The sequence below is a fragment of the Elephantulus edwardii genome, unplaced genomic scaffold, assembly GCF_000299155.1.
Source record: "Elephantulus edwardii isolate Elephantulus edwardi_28Jun2011 unplaced genomic scaffold, EleEdw1.0 scaffold00051, whole genome shotgun sequence".
Lineage (NCBI taxonomy): Eukaryota > Metazoa > Chordata > Mammalia > Macroscelidea > Macroscelididae > Elephantulus > Elephantulus edwardii.
Window position 1 is genome coordinate 2,919,709 of NW_006399801.1, and position 10,496 is coordinate 2,930,204.

General features: G+C 38.9%; 1 protein-coding gene across 1 annotated transcript; it reads left to right on the plus strand.

Annotated features, from left to right (window-relative positions):
* Window positions 1–4,570: 4,570 nt before the first annotated feature.
* LOC102867002 (beta-1,3-galactosyltransferase 5-like) lies at window positions 4,571–5,548 on the plus strand. The gene has a single exon (XM_006886770.1). The coding sequence runs from the start codon at window positions 4,571–4,573 to the stop codon at window positions 5,546–5,548; it is 978 nt and encodes a 325-aa protein (XP_006886832.1).
* The last annotated feature ends 4,948 nt before the right edge of the window (window positions 5,549–10,496 follow it).

Below are 10,496 nucleotides of genomic sequence, written 5' to 3' on the forward strand. Positions count from 1 at the left end.
TTACTGATGGATATAAATGCTGTAAACATATCGTTGCTGTTGTTGTGTACCATGGAATTGGAACCAATGCGTAGCAGACTCTCCAGCAGGTTTTCAGAGGCAGTAATTGCACAAGAGGAGATTGAGCATCCTTCTCCATTGGAGCAGCTGGTGAATTCAATGTGCATGCCTTTGGGATTACAGTGCAGATTCTTACCATGACACCACCAGAGCTTCCTAAATACATGGATGTCTATGTATATAGTAGAACAGAACCAACAAGAAGCAAAATCATACAAACTTCTAAATAGTAATCAAACACCCTGAGAGAAACAGTTACTGGCCCTAAATCTTCAGAACCATAGTCTCAGGTACATCTAGGTAAATTGGCATACTTTGAACAATGGCCACAAAGACAATATTCTACATCCTAGTTTGGTGATTAGCAATTGGTATTGCAAAAGCTTGGAAGCAGACTTCTAAGGTGCTTCTCTCCCTGTGCATAAGAAAGCAGAGTGAATAAAATAAGCATTCATCCTCACTCATTGCTTTAGTGACAACTGATATTAGTATACCCGCTAGGTAATATTCTGAGGCTCTAAATTGCATGAAAGACATTGCCCATCTTTTTCATGGAGCCATTGATGGATTGGAACTGCCAAGAGATGTTGCTGTTGGGTTAGCAGCACTATTATGTGCCCACTAGCTCACTAGAGCTCCCACAAGGGTGGGGGCCGGGGGTGGGGGGAGACACATAGAAATAATTAGTCTAATGCTAAAGGATTAAAACCCCTCAAGCTCTGTGATCCTGAGACAGAAGAACTAGATAGTCTCTGATAACTGCTCCAGCTTTAAAAGTATCATTCTCTTTTGTTGTATAAAAGAGAGCAATCAAATGAGCAGAGACTGGAAGGAACTCCATGCCTGCGGACTAAGAAAGAAGTGAGAGGAGCAGAATCACACACTTTGAGCCCAGATACTTGGGCTGAAAAACTCATAGGAGACACACAGGGAGAAAGCCTTCCCCAAGAGCCTGTACCCTGAATTTAGACTTCTCACCTTTGAAATTGTGAGACAATGAAGCCATCCACTTGTAGAATGCCTGTTAAAGCAGCACTGGTTAACTGACAGAGACCTCTATGAAAAGGATCCTGTTCTGCTGGAGAGTTCTGTGATTATTGAATTGCTTTTATGGTGGATAAAAGCAGCTCTAATTTCAAAAAACTGGTAAGAGCCTAAGGTCTCAATGAGAAATTGATATTTCAGAGTCACCCAGCTGTCCCATGGGAGAAAAATCTGCCTACCGCTTAATGTAGATTGTTGTTGTTGTTGTTGTTATGTACCATAGAGTTGGAACCAATCCATAGCTGACCCTCCAAACCTATAAAAACCCAGGGGAGCAGTTCCACTCTGCTACATGGAGTCTCTATGAATCAGAATTGATCCACTGGCACACAACAACTATAGTGAATAATTAGAACAGAACTTGGATGAAATTTTGTATAATTCTTTTGCAATAAAAAAAAAGTCTATCCTCTCATCATCTATCATTCCCTTTTTATTTTTTTTCCTTTGGTGGAACTTCTGTTCTAACCAAGGAAGATAATTTTCATATATCAGCTGTAAGTGGAGAATTGATTAATTTATTTCTGTGTTAAATTCTATGGAAGTGACTGGATAGTACAAACTCAGTGGGGCTCTATGTTAAAGAATGGTTGGTCATATGAATCCATCTAGAGATGCTTTGGAAGAAAGACCTGGTGATCTATGCATAGTTAAGATTATGTGTCAACTTGACAATAGTAAGGAGTTGAAAACAACCTACGTGCCCATCAACAAACAAATGGATAGAGAAGCTGTGGTATATTCACACAATGGAATACTATGCTGCATTGTAAAATAAGAAACTCATGCAATATTATTAAAAATGAGTGACCCTGGAGGACATTATGCTGAGTGAAGTATCTCAGTCACAAAAGGACAAATATTGCATGGTGCCACTGTTGTAAAACAGGACTGACATCAGGATTGGGGAGAAACTGAGAAAGATGGGTTCAATAATGTATACTGCATTGAAACAGATGAGGAAGAAAACGGTTTAAAACAGATATGTGATTAGGTATTTTTGTCATGACAGGAGTCCAGAGCAAAGGCTGCATAGTGGAGTAGACCTGGGGGAGGGTTTGTAAAACAATGAAAGAATTTTTCTTTTACTTTTCCGAGAGGGTAGTGTACTAGGGGGGAGGGTTGGGAGGGTAGAAAAGTGCAACAGTGAATGAATAGAAATCCAAAGTCTCTGTCAATTTTCATTGAAATGAATAACAAATTTTTAAAAAAAAGATTATGTGTCAACTTGAACAAACTGTGATTCTCAGTAGTTTCGCAACTGTGATATACTTGTCCTTCATGATAACATTTATAATCACTCCCATAATGCAATATGCTTCAAGTTGAAAGGGTTTTCTATAGGGGTAAGAATTCCCTGCCTTTTTATTCAATCTGGCACTTGCATATGGTTTGCAATTACCTCACCTCCAGTTCCTGTGATGACTTGCCATCTTTCTTGCCAATCTTGGCTTTTGTCATTTTCTGTAGCTATGTGCACATTTAGTTATAATATTTTCCTTTGTTTCCTCAAGCTGCCATTTGAAATCCTCTGCTCAGCTCTTTTACGTCAGTATTTCTTCCGCTTGTTTTGGCTTCTTGATATTGTAATGCAATTTTCATAGTTTCTTTTGACATTTCTTTTTCTCCTCTGTCTTTGTAATGAGCTTTTTCTCTCTTCATGGATGATATTTTTTATTTCATTCCACCACTCATCTGGTCTTGGATCATTGGTGATCAATATCTTAAACCTGTTCTTAAGATGACTTTTAAAATCAGGTAGATTAGCCTCATCGTTATATTTTGTTTCTTGAATCAGCAAGCAGCTCCCCAGCATATGCCAACAGTTGTTTTTGACTGCTCTCATTCAAACCCCAACTGTTTGTCTTACTGCCTCATGTTGCTACCATTCCATCATTGCTGCCATTCTATCGGGTTACCATTCCTCCAGGTGTCTGTGTTTCTTAAAAAAAGATGTAATCATTGAATGTATACATCTGTTAATTCAATTTCCAATCTTATTTCTCTTCCCAGCTACACAGTTTTCCACTACTAATCTTTCTACTTTGTTTCCAACTTTTTCATTCTAGTCACCAATTATTATTAATGCATTTTTGGTCCATTTCAGACTGCAAAGTTGGTAGAATTCCTCAGTCTTCTCTTCTTTGGCAATAGCTGTTGTTTCACAAACGAGCAGGCCTCACTCCTTGGTTGACAAGTTTCAACAGAGCTTCCACACTGAAAAAGACTAGGAAAAAAGATTTATCTATTTACTTCCAAAAATTCAACAGTGAAATTATTTTGAACCAGAATAATATGATACTACCCTGGAAGGTTTGGGTTGGTTTGAGTATGGTCAGTAGAAAGTAGTACTGGGGGCTTTAGCCTAATGATTGCTATTTTGAACCTACCCAGTGGTTCTGACATAATTATGGCAGTTTGAGGACTAAAGTGTGTCTGATTTAGGCATGGTCTTCCCAGTCACTTGCTATGCATCTGAGAGCTGGACAATGAATAAGGATGACAGAAGAAGAATTCATGCTTTTGAGCTGTGGGGTTTTGAGAAGAATAGTGGATAATCCATTGACTGCAAAAAGAACAAATATGTCTTGAAGAAAGTGCAACCAGAGTGCTCCTTGGATGATAAAGCTTTATGTCGTATACTTTGGGCATGTTGCTAAGAGGGCCTATTCCTTGGAAAAGAACATCTTGCTTGGAAAGGTAGAGGGTTGGCAAAAGAGAGGAAGATCCTCAATCAGGTAGATTGACACACTTACTGCTGCAATGGGCTCTAGTTTTTCAGGAAGTGTGAGTATAGCACAGGCTAGGACACAGTTCAGATCCATTGTTTATATTATGGGTCACACCCAACTCAAGGTCACAACAGCAACAATGGTTCTGAGGATGGAAAGGCTTAATAATTTGATACCACAGTAATTACAGCAAAGAAAACCCTTTGGAACCCTTCTATGTTGTAACACCTGAGGTCACTACGAGTGGACCATCTCAATGGAAGCTAACAACTACAATTCAAGGGTAGTCATAAAATGTCTCTTGTTTCTTTCTGGGAGCAACACAAACAGAACAATTAGATAAGAGAAAAAAATGTAAATTTTCTATATATTCAGGTCTAGAACATGTGGTATTCTTTAATTTCTCTATCTGAAATCCATCATGAACCAAAGGATAGGGGCAGATAAATAAATGAGGGATTTTGTGACAGATTGTGTTCCTTATCTCATTTTATAGACAAGAAATATAAAACTTTTTTAGGTGAAGGCTAGAAAGAGGCAGAGTTAGGGTCAATGTGATAGATCTAGAAATTTTTCATGCTCAACTTTTGATCTTAGAATTCCAATTGTATATGCAACAGGACTTCAGAGTTTCAGAAATAGTTTATGAGCCATGGGGCACTTTCCTAACTTAGCTGCTCAAAGTAGAGTCTTCATGATCTTGAGGTGCAATAATTTGATTTTGTTTCTTGCAGATGGCTTACTTGAAGATGAGATGTATATATATTTTCCTTCTACTTTTGGGAGCAATGTGCTTGATTTTTAGCAAATACCATCTGAAAAAAGAGCAATTTAGTTTCAAGATAAAAAGAGGAAACTTCCTTCAACTCCCAGAAGTGGACTGTGTGCAGAATCCTCCCTTCCTTGTCATACTGGTGACTTCCTCCCACAGACAAGTGGCAGCTCGGCTGGCCATTAGGAATGCTTGGGGGAAAGAAAAGGTTGTGAAAGGAAAACTAATAAAAACTTTCTTTCTCCTGGGAACCACAAGCAATCAGCAGGAAACAACAATAGTGGTCAAGGAAGGCATACAATATCGGGACATTATCCAGAAGGACTTTGTAGATGTCTATTTCAATTTGACTCTGAAGACCATGATGGGCATGGAATGGGTCCACCACTTCTGCCCTCAAGCCACCTTCGTGATGAAGACAGATTCAGACATGTTTGTCAATGTCTACTATCTGACTGAACTACTTCTAAAGAAAAACAGAACAACTAGGTTTTTCACTGGCTTCTTAAAATCCAATTCACACCCTATTAGGCATAAATCCAGTAAATGGTTTATCAGCAAACAGGAGTATCCATGGAACACATACCCACCTTTCTGCTCAGGTACAGGCTATGTTTTTTCTAGTGACGTTGCGAGTCAGGTGTATAATGTTTCTAAAAGCACCCAATTTATTAAATTTGAAGATGTGTTTGTGGGACTCTGCCTGGCCAAACTGAACATCAAGCCACAGGAACTTCATTCAGAGGAGACCTTTTTTCCTGGACGGATGCCCTTCTCCAAATGTCGGTTTAAGAAAATTGTGACTAGTCATTATATGAAGCCTTCAGAAATTTCATTGTATTGGGATGCTCTGGAGAATTCCCTGGAAGAAAAGTGCCCAGATACTCAGGAGGCCCTAAGAGCACTACTGGAAAAAATCATGCACCCAAAATCACTGTGAGAAGGGAAAGAGCAAGGAAGACAGTCTTCTGTGTTGCATATAACAATTAAAATAGAAGTACAACTGCAACCGCTGATGAATTCCCATATGGTGTTCCAAGCAGTAATCAGTAACATCCCTTGAGGACTTTCACCACTGTCCTAAGAATTCAATCCTCAACACAAAAGCCAGTGCAGTCAACTCATTTATACTTACAGATAACCTCCATTATTATGTCCCAAGGCTATAAATCTCCATTGGAAGAGATCTCTCATTTCTACTGAAAAGCTGTTGGTAGAATTAAATTTGTGGGTCCCACTCAAAACCTACTAATAGACATTTATATTAGCGCTCACTATGTGAAAGTTTGAGTCTCAAAGAGAGTACTACTCTCTTTTCAGTTCTTTGATATCAACTCATACACCTTCTGAACATCAATGAGTCATGTGGTTTTGCACTCTGGGAAAGCACAATTGAAATAATATTACTATCTCCAATAAAAATAGGCTTGCCCAAACTACCAGGAAACTTGCTTGGGGATGTCCTTAATGATTCCTGGAACTCATATATCCAATTATCATGTAACCAGGTAGTGGAAATCTCTGTATCAGTCCTGTAAGATTTTAATTTTAAACTGTGTATTTATCTCGATAATGGAGTTGTGCTTGCTAAACTAGACTTTCCTACAATTGTGGTCATAATCTTATAAATTAAAGACATGGTCGTGATTTACTGAATATTTATAGCTCCATGTTATAGTTTCCCTTATTCCAGAATTATGCATCTGTCTTTAGATTGTTAATGTCTTAATAAAACTAAGGTTTATTTCATTTGGAACTTAGCGGCAGTGGTGAATTTTTACCTTATTTGCAGGAGATCCAGGCTCAATTCCTGTTCAAAGTGCACTGCATACCCAGCCACATATTGTAGTGGATGTTTGTTTGCTGTTACGATGTTGAACAGGTTTCAGGACAGTTTCCAGACTAAGACAAATAAGAAATAAAGATCTGCTTTTTTTATATTTAAAATCAACTGCTGTAATCCATATATAGAACACAGTGGTCCAATCCATAGAATTGGATGGGATGGTGCCAGGAGTCACCAGGAAACCTAGACTAATTTGGTGGTTGTTGTTGTAAAGTACTGTCAAGTCATAGACAACTCATAGCAGCTCTATGAACAAAAGTCCTAAACACGTATTACCTTTCATCATTTCTCTAAGTTCATGGAGTTTCCAGAAGCCACTCCTGCCTCCAAGCCTGTTTTGATTGGGAACTCTACCAAACACTGTTGCATTTGACACATCAGTGTCACAGAAACTTGATGGTAAATAACAACAATCTCACGTGACTGCCAGAGACTATCTAGTGTCTTGGATCTCAAACCTAAGTTCTGAAATATAATTCAGTCAACTGTCCCCACAGAGTAATGTTCTGCTATTCTGTCCAGGGAGATGAGACCACAATTTCCAAAATGGATGCCAGATTCTTTCTGTTAGTAGGAAGGTGGTTTTTAGAAGAGGATGATGTGGACCATGAGATATCTCAAAACACACGTTCTAGATGATGAGAAATCAGCCTCAGAGCCTTCTTACTGAGATTGACCTCTACCTATTATAGATCTACCCATACAATGTTAGTTGAAGAAGCTGCCTATCACTGAGGTATTGGTATGCATTCTTCATATGTGACAGAGTGTTGGAGAGTAAGAACTCAAGTCTCTTTAAGAAGTTGCAGGTTCCCCCACAGTGATACATGTAGCTAAGCCCTGTGTGGACTGCTTTGCCTCTCTTCTTCACGGCCCTTGCACAGTGCTTATAAAAATGATGTGGTGGAGACATCAGATAGCCTCAATTAACTTTACAAGTGAGAGAAAAAATATACTATCAGCTTCAACAGAAGACTGACTTCTGTAAAGCTGAGACCAAACATATCTCCTTCTCTTCAATTTTGTGATCAGTTTAAACATAAACTGTCTTCACAGAGCATGGTCTACTTTTCCTGTCAGGTTCACTAATCTGTCACAATGGAAACACAGACCTCACACACTACATTGACAGTTGTAAAGTTTACTTGAGGAGAAACAGATTACAATTCAGACTCATAAATAACTCAAGATACAGATATTCAGTCAGAAAAGTGCCTCAAATGTGCTTACAGAGAGGCTTCTAAGCCCTCAGTCCTAATGGGATCTTGGTTCAGTTCATCCTCTTCCCCACTCAGACAAGTGTTACAGAGTTCTTCAGCACCACCAAAGGCACCCCACTCAGTCAGCAAGCATCTTGCCCAAAGCAGCTTAACTCACTCAATCCATGGGCCAGGAAACCCTCCAGAACATCTCCTTGTTCTACTGCCACATTTCTGTGCAGCAGCATCTCACCCTTTCTCTCTGTTTAAGTGTTGTAATTCCTTCTAAATCTCCTGCATCTAAGAGGTTGTTTTCAGTACAGGGATTTCAGGTTCAAAGGATGCATTTAATTTCTAGCTCTTCCTTCTTGTTAGTAAGGAGGTATTCCTGTTCTATGAATGTTTTAAGCATATCCTACTCACTCAGTCACTCATTTAATCATAACAAACTCATAGCTGACTCTCCATTTTAGTCCAGGGGCTCTAAAGAAAGAAAAAAAAAATAAAGGGTATTCATATTTTCCCCCAAAGAATAGATGGTGTATTTGATCTGCCAGTGAAGTAGAGTCTTCGGGTTAGCAGTGCATCCCTCTATTGACTAGGGCCTATAGAGTTAGGGAGATGGCAGTATAGACCAATACGGACCAATCTCCCAGTTTGGATTCCATACACATTATTTGCTTGATTCACTACCACAAAGGTATCATTCTTCTTACTCATATTATTGGTAAGCTGTTGTTGTTGTTGTTATGTGCCATTGAGTCATTTGCAAATCATAGTGACCCTATGTCTAAGAGCTCTAAACGCTGTTCTATCCTGTGCCAATCTAGCCATCTCAAAAGCATTTATTTCCACCACTCCAGTCACAGAATCGGTCCATCTCATCGAAGGTCTTCCTCTCCTATACCTCCCCTCCTCTCTGCCAAACATGATGTCCCTCTCCAAGGACCCCCTTGCAACATGCCCAAAGTATGTCAGACGAAGCTTCAGAATCCTTGACAACAAGGAGCATTCTGGGTTCACCTTCTCCAGGACAAATCTGTTAGTTCTCCTAGCAGTCCATAGTATATTCAACACTCTTCTCCAGCACCACAACTCAAAGGCATCAATTCTATTTCTATCAACCCTATTCACTGTCCAACTCTCTGATGCATAGCACATAATTGCGAATACTATAGCCCGGATCAGGTGCACCTTAGTCTCCAGCCTGATGTTGTTGCTCTTCAGTACTCTTTTTAAATTTTTTTAATTATTAAATTTTATTAATTTTAATGAACATTTACAGAGATTTTGGGTTTCATTCATTCATTGTTGCACTATTTTCTCTACCCTCCTCCCCAGTTCATTCTTCTCCCCCCCTTGAAAGTCTGTTTTAATTGTCCAATTGCCACAGTGCTTGTCAAAGCCAGTTCTGATTAATCTCCTTTGTCAGTGTGTCCTTTGCCATTCCCTATCACTCCTCCCTGAGAGAGACTTCACCCTGATTCATAAGGAAAAGTGGACGGCGTATTCTCTTAGCTACTTCCTGCTGAAAAGGGACACTGTAGGTTTCAGGGTGAAGATCTTCTCTCACACATTCTTGTCTTTAAGGAGCATTCTGGATGGACTTCTTCACCTACACCACAATTCAAAACCATCTGTTCTTTGATCTTTCCAATTCATTGTCCAACTTTCACACACATGCAAAGGGACTTGACTATGTAGAGCATAACAAGTTATGGTTAATACAAGAGTATAAATCCCAAAATACTTAATTGTGTTCATGTGAAACCTATACAAAGACCAAGAAACTGTTGTCCAAACAGAACAAGGGAACATTCTATGGTTTAAAATCAGGAATGTTATACATAATTGTATATCATCAAGCCTATTTAACCTATGTGCTGAACATATAATTCAAGAAACTGCACTATGTTATAAAGAATACTATATCAGGACTGGAATGAAAATCACAACAACCTACCTTAAGCAGTTGACACAACTTTCCTGACTGGAAGTGCAGAAGACTTTAAGCACTTACTGTAGAAAATCAAAGACTATCACCTTCAATATGGGTTACATTTCAACATCCAGAAAACAAAAATCCTCACCACTGGACCAAAAGGCAACATTGTGATAAATAGATAATAGATAAATATGTCAAGGATTTAATTTTAATTGGATCCATAATCAACAACAGTGATAACAACAGTGAAGAAATCAAAAGACATATTGCACTGGGAAAATCTGTCAATGATAAAGAAAAATTATGTCTGTTTAAAGATTAAGGCATAACTGGTATTTTCAGTTGCTTCCTAAGCTTCTGAGCATTGTACAGTGAATAAAGATGATAGAAGAAGGACCATGGCAATCCATAGGATGGTCAGTATTCTTCAGGACCAGAATTCAAAGGCATTGGTTCTTTTTCTTTTTTTTTTTTTTATAAATAATTTTAATGAGCATTTACAGAGATTTTGGATTTCCATTCATTCATTGGTGCACTTCTCTCCCCACCCAGCCCTCCCCGCCCCCCGCCCCAGTTTGCTCCTCTCTTTTAAAATTAAAGAAAAATTCTTTCTTTGGTATACAATCCCCCACACCCCTCCCACCGCCCCAGGTACACTCCACTATGCACCCTTAATTGTGGACGTTTGTGATAACTATAATACCCTATCATATATTGCTTTTAATTTATTCTCTCCCTCATATTTTTCAATGTAGTACACTTAATTTATCCAGTTTTTCTCAGTCTTACCCCAACCCTGATATCAGTCCCATTCTACAACAGTGGCACCATGCAGTATTTGTCCTTTTGTGACTGAGATATTTCACTCAGCATAATGTCCTCCAGGGTCACCCATTTT